Source organism: Calonectris borealis, chromosome Z, assembly GCF_964195595.1.
Source record: "Calonectris borealis chromosome Z, bCalBor7.hap1.2, whole genome shotgun sequence".
Taxonomy (NCBI): domain Eukaryota; kingdom Metazoa; phylum Chordata; class Aves; order Procellariiformes; family Procellariidae; genus Calonectris; species Calonectris borealis.
In genome coordinates, this window is record NC_134352.1 from 19,789,194 (window position 1) to 19,806,457 (window position 17,264).

General features: G+C 38.4%; 1 protein-coding gene across 2 annotated transcripts in view; it reads left to right on the forward strand.

Annotated features, from left to right (window-relative positions):
* SRFBP1 (serum response factor binding protein 1) overlaps positions 1–17,264 on the forward strand; it is an 84,094-nt gene that overhangs the window by 55,974 nt on the left and 10,856 nt on the right. For both annotated transcript variants that reach the window (XM_075136835.1, XM_075136836.1), the window contains exon 4: positions 2,026–2,097. In XM_075136835.1, the coding sequence (XP_074992936.1) occupies positions 2,026–2,097 (72 nt within the window). The remainder of the gene's footprint in view (positions 1–2,025; positions 2,098–17,264) is intronic.

Below are 17,264 nucleotides of genomic sequence, written 5' to 3' on the forward strand. Positions count from 1 at the left end.
TGATTTAATGAATAGTATTGGGTTCCAGAGCTTCGTTATAGCCCCCAACCAACTATGTGACAGTAAGCATGTCACTTAACCACCGTGTCCTACTTTCACCATCTGTAAAATGCTTTGGAAAGTCATGGAAAACTGAATCATAGGTCTTTTCCATCTCTAAAGTCTATTAGGTCATCCAACTGTCCATCTGCCAGTAGAAGATTGTTTCCTATATCCACCAGTGTTTTTCCAGTCTGGATTCTGTCCTCCAAATGATTGGGCTTCCACCAGTACCTTTGGGAGATGATTTTGCAGACTTCTAGACTTCATTGTCAGGAAGCTTTTCTGACATTGACAAAAAGAGGTTTTGGGGTGGTTTTTTTGTTAATTTAATTTCGTTCTGTTACTTTATTCCCATTATTATATGCTTGCTTATAGTTTTAACATATATGCAATTTACGCAACACCTTACAAATCTAGATAAGATGCAAACTCTCTGTAAGGTATCTAATATATGGAAGGAAGGACAACATAAGATTTTGAAATTCAAGGTACGGCCCTCTATAAGAAAGTAAGCTACTTGGTTCTTCCAAGCAATTACATCTAAGGAAGTGTGCAGACTGCTCCAGAATTAGGACAGAAACAGGATAGAGTATGGAAACTTAACAATGGAGCAGGATGTTAAATGAAAGTGTTGGAATACTTATCAAGGATGATTTAGTAGGGAAAAAGAGAGAAAGGAACAAGTATAATTTAGTTGTTGAACGTGAACTATTTCCCTATTATATAGTACATTTTTTTTCCTAGACATTTGTAAGTTATATTGTCTCCCTAATTTGATTTGCATTTGAATCTTTGCTAATACATTGATTATTCTGAGCCAATAGTTACAGTAGTTGCTTTTAAGGGTTTTCAGTTAGCATCTTTCTTGTCCAGATCTGAGCATAATGTTAACTACAGCATGTTTGTGCAGCCCAAACACCTGGACATGTCTTATTTTCTCAAACCAATACTTCGCATGGGCACTTCCAGTTCAGGTTTTCTTCTTCTTTATTGACCACAAATGTTGCAAAATCACTGTATTTTATAGTGAAGTCATCTACTTTCTTGGAGTTTTAGAAATTCAGCAAACAGATAATTTTCTTCAGGTGTTGAAGCCACCAGGATTGTGATATAGGCTAGATCTAGATGAAAGCTATCAGAATAACTAGGTTTCTTTGTACAAAGTTTTTCATTTTTCAGAACTATGAATGTGTGGAAGTTATTTGGGCTCTGCATAACAGTAGTTAAACTGCTTTTAAAATGGCCATCTGGCAAACAACTGGTGTGTAACATGATTTATTTGACGCAGTGCCCTAGGAGGAAAAAGCCAATATTCAGTGCATTCAATTTATAAGGTTAATAGGGCATTTTGTAATACAGCAGATATAAAGTATGTATTTTAAAATAACGAGAAATCTGTCATGGGGGCATGTTTCATAAAATGTTCAACTTTTAACAAAATCCACTTGTCCAGGATTTTCATTCCCCTCTTTCAGCTGCCAATGGAAATGCTTAAGTCAAGGAATGAAAACTGCATGTGTAGTCAGTCTCTTCAGAAAAGAGAATTTTACTTTTTTTCTTCTCAACTTCATTTTCATTGTCTCAAACTTATATATTCACATGTTGATAAGTTGTGATGTAACTTCAGAGTCTAAGGTAAATGAGGCATTTCAGACTTTCCATTTATTTGTAGCACAAGAATACAGGCAGTTTAAACATTTCTGTAAATAAAATCACCCTTCTGCATACCTTGCTGTTGAAAATCTCTATTGCCTTCAATAGTAGTAAATACAATCAGATTAGGTGTAAGTAATGTCTTGGAAGTCAGTAAATGTAGTATTCACATACACACAAAAAAAACCCTCTATATAACAAACTGATTTTCTTCCTTTAAGAGATCAATGGGAGATGCCATGAAGTTAGAATGTTTATGAGGAAGGTGAACTTTAGAAAGATTTCATAAAGTCTCATCATAAGAAGTATAAATATATCTTTCATCCACAGGAAATAAAGCCAGATGAAGTTACCAGACTTGCTCTTAGGACAGAAGTTAATTTTGAAAGTGTCTGCAGAAAGGTAAGTTTTGTTGTTTTTTGTTTTCTTTCCCCTGCTTCTGTGAGCGTGAGAGTGGTCCTTAGGAAAAGGTGCATATGTGGGTGGGAGTACCTGCATTTTACAGTGTGTTCTGTATGTTGTATTGCATCTTCATTGTAGATCCTACTTCCTTTTCTAAGGAAATTTATCCACTAGGACATATCTACGAAAAATTGTATAGCTGTTTAGTACAAGTGGCTTGTCATCTAGGCTGGTGGGCTAATCCCTAGTAAGTGGAATAGAATACCAGGAAGCGTAGTAGTGGTTTTTGAGTCTTTATAAATAGATTTGTTTTGTTTATATAGTACATATACATGGTTCAGTTAGTGTAAATAATCTAAGCTTTCAACAACACTTGGAAAAAGGCTCTAAATACTTCTAGATGCAGAGAAGTTTCCACATGTGAACAAAAAGTGACAAAAATTAGCCTGAAAGGTGGAATTTTAACACCCCTGTGGCTCATTAATTTCAGTGCAATGTTTCTCCTGAAGTCTATTGATGATACATTATTAAATATTAACTGTCTAACTAGTGATGTCTCTAAGAGATTAAATGAAGACATACGAGTGGAAAGATGCTTGTTGAAATAAGCAGCTGAGGTTGAGAGCAGACAGGATGCTCTAAAGGAAGAGTGAAGAGCAGAAACAAGTACCGTTTTAAGCGATGTGCTGCAGAAGTGATGCCAGAAAGCAATTCTGAATCAAAAAATATCAATACATGAAGTTGTATATTTTCCTCCATGTTATCCTAAATTCTTATGGGTGGTCCACTGAGGGGGTCTGAAATCTGAAATGTTTATAGTCCACAGGCTAAGTTTTAATGTAGAACTGGGTCATTTCCTCCTATAATAGCATCATTAGTTTGTAATATAACTATGCTGTTGCAAAGCACAGTCATGTGTGATGTAATTCAGCTATTAGCATAGCGTGCAGCAGGATTTCCATGCTTCATGTGAGCAAAATCAAGTTTATAGGAAAATGTCGTAGGAATTTGGTATTTCTGGAGCAGTGTTTGGATGGAAGCATCTTACTGCTTTTCCTTCTCTTAATGATAGAAGAGAGTAAGGACGTACTGACATGGAGCTAAAAAGCAGTATTATTCTTTAAATTTATTTGACCAAGATTTTCTAGTCTGAAGGTGAGCTAGACAGAAACTGGTTACTGTAATGTTAGAAATGGCGCAGAAGTGAAGAGTCTGGATGTGTGAGGACACATGGAAAGGGATTTCATGCTTGAAGAGGGATGATAAATTCAAACAGTAAGACATTTTGTCACTTCCTGTAGAATATTCTTCTGCCAAGAATTCAAATGCATCAGGCTTATGCTGGTTGCATAAAGTATAGGAGCCCCAAAATGAAACAATTGATGCTATTGTTTTAAAGGAGTTTACAGGTTTACAGTTGGAATATTTTTTTCTAAGAGCACAATTTTATTGCCGAGAATACAGAAGGAACATTATTAATCTTGCTAGTTTATTTTGTCCCATTATTTTTGATGTGTTCATAGTCATGGCTGACTATATGCTTTCCATATTTACTTAAAATAGACATTCATTTAGCTGAAATCCTTGAAAACAGATAATACAGGTATCTTCATGGAATTGTTTTGGGTGTTTCTGTTACTTTCTGCTGCTGGTCCTGTTTTTCAGTGGTATGAAAGTCTGTTAATCTCACACCTTGTAGTGAATGGGTCTCATGTTTCAAATCAAGTTTATGGAGGGGTGCTGTTGCTTTTTTAAACCCATAGAGGGTTTTTAACCTCACTGCAGTAGAAGAACATGCAGGTTTGATTATTACAGTACTGTTGTCAAGTGGTGGCTAAGCCATCGTAACTTTATTGCTTGCTCTTGGTTGGCCATAGAATATCCCCAACTAAAGAAAGCATCCCTTCTGTGCTTTAACAAAAGTTAATTTTCCAGTAAATTATTTCTTCTTTTCCCACAGTTACTTGCTAAATACACAAGAAAAAAAAATCATTGATTTTCTATCCCTAGCAATATTCTGTAGGTTACATGAAATGCAGACATCACTGTTTACCTTTTCATTAACTTGAGTTTCAAAATATTTGAAGGAAAACATCCTGTGGCTGTTTTCATTTTCAGAATAGGTTTGTTTTCATTGATAAAAGGCAGTCTGCTTTTAATTCACTGTGGAATGCTGAATATTAGTTTTGCATAGTGGACATGTAGTCAAGATATTTGTTTAATTCCTTCTGCCCACTGAGATTTTATGTTCCATTACCATGTTTCCCCATATATTTTTTCAGAATAAGATAAGCATTTTTCAGAATAAGATAAGCATACTTTTCTATTTAAAAAGAGTTTGCGTAGAAGTACAATAAAATTGTGCTGTGTTTAGCAAGTGGCACTCTAACTTGAGTTCTTATGATTTAGCTGTCAGTATTGCTATACTGGTGGTTGCTAATAAGCAAATCAGATTTATGATAATTGTAGAGTGAGTTGGCAAGAGTCACCAGCCACATCATACAAGACTTCTTCCTCTTCTAATTTATAAAAATATTACAGGGCTTACCACGTTACTGTAAGACAAGAAGCAGTAGTTGAACAGTTCTTCTTTGTGCACCTCTGCTGAAATATTTTTAATCCATTTTAATATTGGAGCTGCAGCTGGCACCATTGCTATCGACAGGTGATAAATTCTATTGTAAAAATTGTAATGAATGTTGCCATGCAACTTTAACTAGCCTCTATATTGTTGGTGCTTAGCTACAGCTGTTGAAAAATGGAACCTGTATTTTTTAGGTGTTGACTAAGTTTTTGTGCGCTTTCTGTACACGGTTGTGTACTGTCAGCAACAAATATATTTACCAGCCGTTAATAAAATTAAAAAACGTGGCAGATCTGTTGTCTAATGTTCTTTTAAACTGGTATTTCCACCTGTGATTGTATTTTGAAGTGTTCCTTACAGCGTACGTACCTGAACTGTTACAGAAAGCTTGGTTCATTAGTGTTGTGCTCCCACACACCAAAGTTATAAATCAGAAGCTAATCCTAAAAATGCTGTTCATTACAAGCAAGAAACTGACTTGGGAACTGACAAAGGTCCTAACTGTTATCTTCAACTTATTGCTAACATACGTTTAAAGTAACTTAGATAGGTTAAGATAGGCTGGATATATAGGTTAATATGTATTAATATTTTCCCGGTATTAAAGAAATTATGTGTATCATCTGTGCTGTTTCTCCAGAAAAGGGGAACATTGGTCCACCTGTGAACACCTTCTTCATAACTGCAGTTGGTTTTGTTGCCTTTGCACTAGTGCTAACAGATACTGACTAACTTGTTGTAGCATCTCATTTAGTTTTTCTTCCAATAAGTCTTTGGTATATAGGACATGAGGAATGACAGAATTCTGCTCCAGCATAATGGAACTTTCTACTACAAGCAATGATCTGGAGTGCCATCTTGCCTTAAGTCAAAATACTTCTTATTTTTTCTAAATAATAAAGTCTATGTGCTTCAAAAGTCAGTGAGTTTCAGATTGGGGGTGGGAGGCATTGAAACTGAAACTACAAAGAACTATTGTATTTTATTTTGAGTGCATGAATAGAGTACCAGTATACATTGTTGTCAGAGCTTGAATTGAGTACATGCTTCTGACTTGCAGAAATACCAACAAATATTCGCAGTTGATAAATACATCCTCTGTTTTTTGCTTCCAGGTACAATCTTCACATAACCTTAGTAGCATAGTTTTCCTTTTTTTGCCCTGAGGTCTAATCTGTGGTCCTTGAGAAGAGCACCATCTTTTCCTACTATGTCCTGTATTTTCATCTGTTACTCCAATCCTGTCATGTTTGAATCATGCAGATGCTTGTCTGCAAAGAGGATTCTGCACAGCAAATTTTGAGTATATAGTGATCTTCAGAGTTTATTGGGGCCATGCCACATCCCTCTGAGTCTCAAGATTACCGAAAAGCTTGCCACAATTTCTAAGTGTGTTGAGAAATTTCTTCTAGACCAGAAATGTAAGCCATTACGAGCTCTTAGAAGCTTTTTTGTGCTAATGTAAGGCCTGGTGAGCTTATTTTGGATTGCTTCATGATCAGGAACCAACTTTGTCTTGTTTGGAATTTAAAAGGAATTTGAAGGCTTTGGAAACAAGATCTCAGGCAGCTCATGCATAGCCATAGAGAGACATGCCAGGATTTGACTGAGCAGCCTGGTATGATTTTGATCATTAAAAGTCTAAGCTGCCTGATGAGGACAGCTGTACGTAACATGATTTTGGAGGGATGACATTAGTGCTGTCTAGCTTCAGGTCCAGGTATTTTTAATGGATGCCCAAAGACTGTTATGTTACTGTTAAAGTTCTGGAGGTAATTTTAGGGGTGAGTGAATTTAATATCTATGGCTCTTTACCTATATGGCTCAAATGAATTTGGAAGAATTTGAGTTGGGGAACCAGCTAAAATACTGGTAGTAATAAGATGAGAGTTCTCATTCTCATCAAATGAGAATTCTACTGCTTCACATGTGAAAGACCCTGTTTCACCTCCCAAACTCCTCGTGAATTCACTGGATCTCTGGTGTGGGACTAAGGAAGTCCTTGGGCAAGAAGGACATAAGAAAGAGGTAAAAAGGTATTTCTGCCCAGGCCAGGCAGGAACAAAAAGGATGAAGTTACAGGTCTGATTCTGTATTACCTTTATTTCTTTCTAAACAGTTTAAATCACATTATCAAAATAGTGTTTCACTGATTCATATCACCGTCTTTTTAAACTTTGCAGGTGATGGCCTGCAATTAGTTTCTTTATCAGTCCCCAACCTCTCTTTCATCAGTAACCAAAAAAAAAGCAAGGATAGGGTAGTCACAGTGCTTGTATTGTTTCATGTTCTTCTTTGTAGATTTACACTGAAAACATGTTTCACACCAACAATCTGTAAAAGGCAATTTATGAAAGGCTACTAATTTTGAGACATTAATTAACAGTCAGTAAGTAATTATTTGGAGCATCAGATTCCCCGGAGTATGTCACTAGATGGTAATCTTTGGTTACGAGACACTAACACGTACAAGATACAGCTACACAACCAATACATGCATAACATTTATTCTAATGAATACACTTAATTATTAAGGAAATTTTAAACTTGATACTGCTAGTACTTTTTAACTGTGTGACAGAGAGAGAGAGGAAGACGTAATTTCTGAATCGAGTAGAACTTTTGATTAAACACATCTGCATCCGAGAAGGAACAGTCACATCTGTATTTTCTAACTTTGAAAAATATAAAGGTTTCTATTTTAGCTGACAATCTTAAATGTACACTTGTGATCTTTGCCTTAATTTATTTTAAAAATGCACTTTCTAGTGGAAAATATATAAAAACAAAACCACTGTATTCTCTGTGGATTTAATCTGAGGAAATGCACTAAATCATAAAAGGACCCTGATGCAAAGTCTCTTGCAGTTTAATTGAAGACTTTCCATTAACTTCAAAGGCTTTGGATCAAGCACAGAATAGTTGCTGTCTTTTGGTTGGGCTTTGGGGGATTTTTCCACAACCTCCTCCCTTCTCCCCACCCCCCAACCCCCCCCTGAAGAATTCTACTCACTACAAAAACATTCTGATTAGGATGGATGTTATTATTGATATAAAACTTCTGTTTCTGTTGTTAGTGCCTTTAATAGCAGCATAACTAGATAATTACTTATGTGGATTTTTAACATTCTTTGCTTATGAAAATATTTTGTTTGCAGTCCATAAACCATAGGGAGAGGACTACTGTATGAATCAGTCTTTTGTGTGATACTGATGTGATAGTCCATCAGCTTTGTATAATATGCTTATCATTAATTCTTTGCACTTCGCTGTTTTGTGGTTTGATTTTGGCAACGTGGGGGTGAATGACTGCTGTTTTTGAGGGACCCATGAAAAACTTCATTCTCTTTTTTTATCTAAACTCTGGTTGTTACACTCTTCTTAAATTAGAAATCTTGTGTAGACAATCAGAGCATAATTATAAGAAGAATATGTGATAATTTAATAGCTTAATGATCAGCTACCTGGACTCTGTTAATCTCCATCTCATCCCCCCCTCCAGCCCGCCTCTTTCTAGGTATCAATTATTGGAATCATTGTTACCAACTTTACTTACTTTTGCCTCAGAATGAATGTATTGCCCTGTACATGCAAAGAGGTTTCCATTCTCCAACAATGTGTTTACGCTGAGAATAGTGAAATAATAATCCTCCATTTATTTTCCCACATGTTAAAATGTTATGTTATGTTCCTTTCTTATTTCAGTATGGAAATAAAGGTGTTAATTTGCATATCAGATACCAGATATACTTTTCTCAATGTAATAGTTGCGTCTGTCAACATCTTATGTTTTTGGAAATGTGTTGCATTGATTTAATAGCACAATTTCCTGTAACACAGGCTAAAATAATTGGCTTGATGCTGGGAATCGGTGTTGCAGAGTTGAATTCTTTTTGTCCTGAGTATTTTGACTCTGTTTGAATGGAAGTTACTCTGAATATATGAAGCCACTGTTTCCTGAGAATTTTCCATGTCAAACACCAGATGTTAATGTTAAACAGGAATGTCTGTGGTCTTCCTAAGACTACTGATGAAGTGAAGAATTTTGCATTCAGTGATGAATATCACATTCAGGCGTAAATACTTTCTCTGTGTGACTGATTGGTTTTTGTTTTCTTTTTCTGAAGGTTCCTCATCTTCCAAATTTGATAACTTGAACTGCGAGCTGTTTAGCATGTCTTCTATATATACTACTCTATATTTTAGAGCCTAAAATCCATTGCTATGGCTGCAACTGAATTTTTATGTCAGTATAAAACTAAGTCTGTCAATTTTTGACAAATCTTTCTCCACTCTTCTCACCCAATTGTCCGTCTGTCTGCTGGCCCAGCCAGTATCAATCTCTTCCCAGGCTTCCAGTGGGAGAGTTCAGGCTCCTGTCTATGCTATGTTCTGTCCATTGCCCTCCCACCTTTGGATAGCCATTCCTTCCCCACACACACTCTTTCCCTTACTTTCTCTGGGCCAATTTGTAGATCTCTTCTCCATTAGCCCCTTTGCATTCAAAGTAGGCTGCCACACATGGGCCTCAGTAGGGTCACCATTTGAGAGCAAGGAGATAGACTAGACCAAAGTTACCATCATCTTCAACAGCAGAGTAGCAATTGCAGTGATCTCAGTTTAATTACAGCTTGGATTTTGTCCATTCTGGAAAGAATCTTTTAAAGTTCAGTATTGAAATAAACTGCTAGTAACTTTGGCAGTTTTTCACAGAGATACTGTTTTTCTCTGACACAAAAAGGCTGTCTCCTGTCAAATTTTAAATTAATAGTCCAGGGATCTTTCTACCACTCATTTGCATTCCTATGAAGCTGTACTACTTAATTTTGTTGCCTGGCTGAACTGATTATTCAAGATTATTAAAGTGTATTCCTGTCCTTAGACAAGGCTCAATCTCAGAAGTGATGTAATTGCTTTTGATTTGAATATGCTCATTTCACTTACTTGGTGTGTCAGACCAGAATGTGGGCAGGATATTTTTGTCAATAAAGCTCAGAGGGAATCAATTCACATTTTTGTAAGCGATATTTGACACAATAAATGATTCAGACACAATAAACACACCTGCAAGAGCATAAATGGACAAAAAGGTGGGTGGGGAAGAGCAGTGTTTTTAAGCTCAGATATACCTGTGGTAGTGATGTTGTGATGCATGATGCTTCACATGCACGTGGCTGGGTTTTTTCAGTCCCAGAAAGATTTATATCACAGCACTGATGAAAGGCAAGCAACTCTCAACTTTCATTCCTATTTTAAATGAGTATTTAAGTGATGTGTATAAATATTTTACTGGATGTGAGCTGTCATGGGAACAATAGAGGAAAATGTTAGAAGTAGTCTTGTTTCTATGCATTCCTTGAAGAAAATGCAGGAAAAAAATACAGCGTAACAAAAGGTGGTTGGTTTGGCTTTTGTTGTTGTTTTTTTTTTAATAAAGGAAGGCCAAGTTACTGATGTCCAGAATCTCCTTGGTATCCTTCTCCAAAATATTGTTCAGACTTGCATACAACGCCCAAGAGACAGACAGAGGTCCAGAATCTCAATGCAATGGATGAAAATATAGTATAGAAAGGAGAGATTTAGGTGTTTGGGGAACCTTTGGGGCAAGAGGAAGCTAAATAGGAAAGATGAGCTACATCATCATCATCAAAATTGTGCCAAACTGCTGGCACTGAAAATTTTAGAGGTCGTAAAGGAATACGTAAACTAAAAGTAGGGGAAAGACGATATGCATGGAGGAACATCTGAGTCACAATGACATGACCAACAAGGGGCATGTGGCTACTTTTCAGGATGTCTCTTAAAGGCCAAGGAGGAAATAGCCTGATCCAATAAATAACGACAGTAAATCAGGCTGCCTACAGTGCCAGATGATTGGCACCTCCAATACTAAGCTACAGAGAAAGGGTGTAAATTATGAATGCTTCCACAGCAATCCTTGAACCAAAAAAATTAATGGGGAGGGGGAATAGAATGCCTGACATATAACGTCATCACAGATACAATAGATATCCTCCTTCCACCAGGTCTTCAAGAAAATTAATGAAAGATACTGTCTTTACAGGGATAATGGGGTAGGATGTATGTGCATGAGAGTGGCGGTGTGTTGTGAAGCACTGTATTTTAAGTCTAACAGCACAAATGTATTACAGGAAAGAGCAGCACTAAGAAGCCTTTTGAATGGAAGTTCTAACTGTCATAGAAGTTTGGTACTAGTGATGTGCTGCAGCCTCCAGTCAGAATGATGATGGTGAAGAGAAGACGTTAAATGAGATTAGAGAAGCTACAAATTTAGGCCCGATATTAATAGTGAGAGTTTTCAGTTACCCTTAATTCAGTACTAAAGAGAGAATCTTTGAATTGCGTCCTTTATGTATCCATAGGGAAAGTAATCAGTTTATAAAGCTGAGCCACATGAAGGGGCAGGGAGAAGTATATGCTTAGCCAAATGAGAAAGCAAAATGTTTTCCCTGTCTTGCCATCTATCTATCTGCTAATCCTCTAAGTATTGGTACCCATTGAGAAATTTCAACCAAGGTTACTGGAGGTGGTTTTAAAAGCATTAACTTCCAATAGTTTTTTTTTGTTTGAGAAACGAAGGGAAAGGTGGCCATAGTCCATTACCTCTTGATCTTGTTTTGAGAAGCACCATAGAGTTGGCACAGAAGATACGTGCAAGGAGAGAGAATGTAAGGTAGAACATACATGAGTTGGAATCTTTCATTATTTTGGTTGCTTAGAAAACTTAAAATGTTAAGATGTCTTTAATGTTCTATAAACAATTGTTTTTATAAACAAATCATTTAAGCTGAAGACTGACAGCTACTCACAGATTACTAACTGGAAAAGCTCTATCTATGTATATGCTTTGTAGTGTGACTCAGAATTGCATTACAAAATCAGAAGAAAATAAATATGACATTCCTGATATTTCTAAAAATGAAAAACAGCTGCTGCTGTCTTTTGCTCTTTTTATTTTTATAAATGAAAGCCTATCAGTTTTTCATTATATATCATATAAAAATAAAGTACAAAACCATTCAGATTTCTTCAGCCCTTTCCTATCCAGATTAGTTTTTAAAGTGCTGCAACTCCGAATTAAGAACTTGAGATTTATAAAAATAAAAACTAAAAAAAAAAGAAGTTACAGAATTAGGAGGGCTCTTTCAGCTCAGTATGAAGCCCATCAGTCTGTTAACACTGCAAAATTAGATGAAAAATGCTGGAGGCACTATTGCTTGAACTTTTAAAAACTTAACTGTAGAAGGAGAAAAATTAGATGTTCTTGAGTTATTGGAATTCTGTCTAAGGAAAAATCTGATCTATTGGGATGTCAACGAATGTAGCTGCTAAGACCAGCGACATTAAAAAGTTACAGCTTGGTAAAATGAGAGCCTAAGTTTACAGCATATTGCTGTATGGCAAGATTACTAGGTAAGAGAAAGTATGGGAAACATGAGCTAACTAGTTACTTAGTGAAAGTATAACAGCATTAAATTTAAAGGGTGATGGTCTAGTTTTTCTTGGGTTTGGAACACAAATAACTGCATGACGATTGAAATGGTTGAGTGATTACACATTAGGAAAATTCTGCATGCCAGACTTCGGTAATAATAATGTAATGGCCTAGAAGATGCCCAAGAGCCTCTAAGCATGAAGGTGACTAATTTGCGTGCCATATGGTGAAATACCTGCAATAAAATGTGAACATCCAGGATTTCCATTCATTTTACATCTATCATCTGCTGATACGCTCAAGTAGTATTAGGGCTTCCATATATATCTGACATATGTTTATCATTAGAGTAAGTTTTGAATGCATATACTCCCTCAATAGACTTAATGATGGAAGATCTACATTTTGGTGCCAAAGAACTGGTATGTTTATCTCAGATGTTTTAATAGTTTTTCAGTGAACAGAATTTGTATTTCCATTGTCTTTTTCAGAAAGTGGCTGAAAAACATATAGATTAAAAGAAATCTGTTTTCAATTATGCACGAAAATTGCAATGTGGTATGCCAAGAAATTCTGTCTTGTTTTGAATAGCATATTACAGCACGGCCTATCCCTGGTTAGCATGTGCAGTGTTCGTGAAGTCTTTAAGTCGCCTGTGCCTCCAAATCCCTGGCTCTCATATTTAGTTCCTTAGCAGTGCTCTGAACATAAATACATCTCTCCCAAGAGTTTTATTTGAAGACATTGACCTGACAATACTTTAGTTATATATAGATGTGTTCCCTGGTGGTAATGCTTGTAAATGTGAAGGTCTGAGCAAGACAGGGTTTGTTGGCAGGGATAAATCTTTTACCTTTATGTTATGAATTATCTGAAATATACCTGATTAAATTGGAGCTTGTTTTTCAAATGTTAGCTAGTTTTGAAGCTTTGCATCTGTTTTAAATTTGAAGATCTGAACTATGTCTACTTTCTCTGTTATAAACTGTTTTTCATACGTGCTCATACACATGGTGCTGTACGGTCTACTTTGTGTTTCTGCTCTCTTTTCTATAACAAATAAGTATAAGTAAACAAATTTTGTTTTCCCACATAGTGGTTGTTTCAAATTTTATTTTGAGATTGGCCAGCTTAACTCCCTGTTCAGAGTTAATAAACAACTGCCTATTTTAAGTCTCCAGACCCTCATTCTAGATGGCCAGTTATGACCAAACGATTTGTCAACTACACTTCTCTGCAAAAGTCAGTTGTGGCTTCAGATCTGATATATAGTGGTTGTCAAATTAATTTATATATGATCTTTCCTCCAAATTTCATTATGTTCTCTGAAGAAGTCTGTGTGAATTTTGTGGCAAAGACCTTTCTCTTTGTATTGTTCACAGCTACTGCCTGTTATCCACAATGCATTTTGTTTCTGTTCCCCCGAAGTACATTTTTTGCGTCACGGTTTCTATTTCATCACATTTAGCTTTCCAGTTTACTTTCTCAATATGATTGTCTTTTGCCTGATTTGCGTTGGGGTGGGGTTTGATTGGGGTTTTTGTGTTTTGTTTTTTTTTCATGGGATCTATTTTACTGTGCTATGTGCCAAATTTTTTTATTCAGTTTGGCAAGATGCGTATATTTTATAGTGATATAGTGTCCCAACTGTTCAAATGTCAAAATATATGAAATGCATATGTTTTATACAAAACTATATATAAAAAGCAAAAACATGTAGTCTTTATACTGTTACGTTTTATGTATTTGATTTTACATTGCTGTAAGTCAGAATGGTACATATTTTATACTGGTTAATTGTACTGGATGTACAACTCAAATTATGTAATATTTTTACATTACAGATATTTCTTAATAATTCTTTTAGAATCTAATATGGGAAATACTCTCTTCACAACTGCTTTCCAGTGGGAATTTGTCCACATCATAGACCCATTTGTCAATAGCATAAAGTTATGTTCAAAATGCTTCTAGGTTTTCTCAAAGACCAGCAGAGGTTTCGGTGTTGGTAGTCAGAACAAGTTAGACCACCACAACTGTGTGGGGGAGTTGGCACGGTGCTTGCTTTATGTCCTCTTTCAAAACCTTAAGAAGTTAACATTTTTTTCTTAAAAAATGCGTGCATTGTTTGTGTGGGATGCCAAACTGAGACGATTATAGACACATATTCTTACTAGCCCTGGAAGAAGTGAAGAGAATAATAAACAAGAAGGCAGGGGGAACTTCAGGTTTACTTGTGTATCTTGATGTTTTGTAAGAAATTGTGCAGTTTTTCTTCTATTGTTCTATTACAAGACATTATCCTGCTGAGGTTTTTTGCAAAGGCTTTAGATCTGTTAGGACATGCATTTTAGCTTCAACTGGAAATTTTTCATCCATCTATTTTAAAAATTGTATACAGTCCAATAAAAAAAAATCTGTTGAAACTTGCATGATTTCCTGAGATCCATACAGAATTAAATGCAGAAAGAGCTTCTCACCTTTCTTGCTATTAAGCTTGTATAGCTACTTCTTCGTAACACCTGTACCATCATTTTGATATTACATGGAAAATTGGGAAAGCTGGGGTAAAAACTGCGTAAAAATTGATTATAAATCTGGCAGGTTTTGGCTATCCATTTCCAGTGCAGAGTCTGAAGTATTTAGTGCTGATGTTTCTCTCCTTTGAATACTATGGGATTGCTCTCTGTTATTTCTGTATTTGAGAGAACAATTCTCTTTTAAATGCTTGCCAAATCTAACAGAGACCTTTTTACTGCATTCCCTAGTTGATCCATCCTCCTATTATCAAGGTGAGTGTATTGGGTTTGCATGGCAGGGTTTTGGTAGCGGGGGGGAGGGGGGGGCTCCCCCATGTCTCATAGAATCATAGAATCATTAAGGTTGGAAAAGACCTCTAAGATCATCGAGTCCAACCATCAACCCAACACCACCATGCCCACTATACGATGTCCCTAAGCGCCTCATCTACACATCTTTTAAATACTTCCAGGGATGGTGACTCAACCACTTCCCTGGGCAGCCTGTTCCAAGGCCTGACCACTCTTTCAGTAAAGAAATTTCTCCTAATGTCCAATCTAAACCTCCCCTGGCACAACTTGAGGCCATTTCCTCTCGTCCTATCGCTAGTTACTTGGCAGAAGAGACCAACACCTGCCTCGCTACAACCTCCTTTCAGGTAGTTGTAGAGCTCAATGAGATCTCCCCTCAACCTCTTCTTCTCCAGACTAAACAGTCCCGGTTCCCTCAGCCACTCCTCATCAGACTTGTGCTCCAGACCCTTCACCAGCTTCGTTGCCCTTCTCTGGACATGCTCCAGCACCTCAATGTCCTTCTTGTAGTGAGGGGCCCAAAACTGAACACAGGATTTGAGGTGTGGCCTCACCAGTGCTGAGTACAGGGGCACGATCACCTCTCTACTCCTACTGGCCACACTATTTCTGATACAGGCCAGGATGCTGTTGGCCGCCTTGGCCACCTGGGCACACTGCTGGCTCATGTTCAGCCGGCTGTCAACCAGCACCCCCAGGTCCTTTTCCTCTGGGCAGCTTTCCAGCCACTCTTCCCCAAGCCTGTAGCGTTGCCTGGGGTTTGTGTGGCCGAAGTGCAGGACCTGGCACTTGGCCTTGTTGAACCTCATACAATTGGCCTCAGCCCATCGATCCAGCCTGTCCAGGTCCCTCTGCAGGGCTTTCCTACCCTCGAGTAGATCAACACTCCTGCCCAACTTGGTGTCATCTGCAGACTTACTGAGGGAAACTCAATCCCCTCATCCAGATCATTGATAAAGATATTGAACAGGACTGGCCCCAAAACTGAGCCCTGGGGAACACCGCTCATGACCGGCCGCCAACTGGATTTAACTCCATTCACCACAACTGTCTGGGCTCGGCCGTCCAGCCAGTTTTTCACCCAGCGAAGAGCGTACCTGTCTAAGCCATGAGCCACCAGCTTCTCTAGGAGAATGCTGTGGGAGACAGTGTCAAAGGCTTTACTGAAGTCCAGGTAGACCACATCCACAGCATTTCCCTTGTCCACTGGGCAGGTCACCTGGTCATAGAAGGAGATCAGGTTGGTCAAACAGGACCTGCCTTCCATGAACCCGTGCTGGCTGGGCCTGATCCCCTGGTTGTCCCGGACATGGCTCGTGAGCGCCCTCAAAACGAACCGCTCCATAATCTTCCCCGGCACCGAGGTCAGGCTGACAAGCCTGTAGTTCCCCGGATCCTCCTTCCGGCCCTTCTTGTAGATGGGCGTCACTTTGGCAAGCCTCCAGTCGTCCGGGACCTCCCCAGTTAACCAGGACTGCTGGTAAATGATGGAGAGTGGCTCGGCAAGCTCCTCCGCCAGCTCCCTCAGTACCCTCGGGTGGATCCCATCCGGCCCCATAGACTTGTGAGCGTCCAGGTGGCGTAGCAGGTCGTTAACTGCTTCCTCTTGGATTATGGGGGGTTTATCCTGCTCGCTGACCCTGTCTTCCAGCTCAGGGGGCTGAGTACCCTGAGGATAACTGCTCTGACTATTAAAGACTGAGGCAAAGAAGGCGTTAAGTATCTCAGCCTTCTCCTTGTCCTTGGTGGCAACGTTCCCTCCCCCCTGCATCCAATAGAGGATGGAGATTCTCCTTGGCTCTCCTTTTGTCATTAATATACTTGTAAAAACATTTTTTGTTGTCTCTCATGACAGTGGCCAGATTGAGTTCTAGCTGAGCTTTTGCCTTTCTGACTTCCACTCTGCACGACCTAACGAGATCCCTGTACTCTTCTTGAGTTGCCTGCCCCTTCTTCCAAAGGTGGTAAACTCTCCTTTCTTTCCTGAGTCCCAGCCAGAGCTCCCCTTTCAGCCAGGACGGTCATCTTCCCCGCCTGTTCTTCTTACAGCACATGGGGACAGCCCGCTCCTGCGCCTTTAAGACTTCCTTCTTGAAGAACGTCCAGCCTTCCTGGACCCCTTTGCCCTTCAGGACTGTCTCCCAAGGGAGTCTCTCAACCCGTGTCCTGAGCAGGCCAAAGTCCGCCCTCCGGAAGTCCATGGTAGCAGTTTTGCTGACCCCTCTCCTTACTTCACCAAGTATTGAGTATTCTATCATTTCATGGTCGCTAAGCCCAAGCCGGCCTCCGACCACCA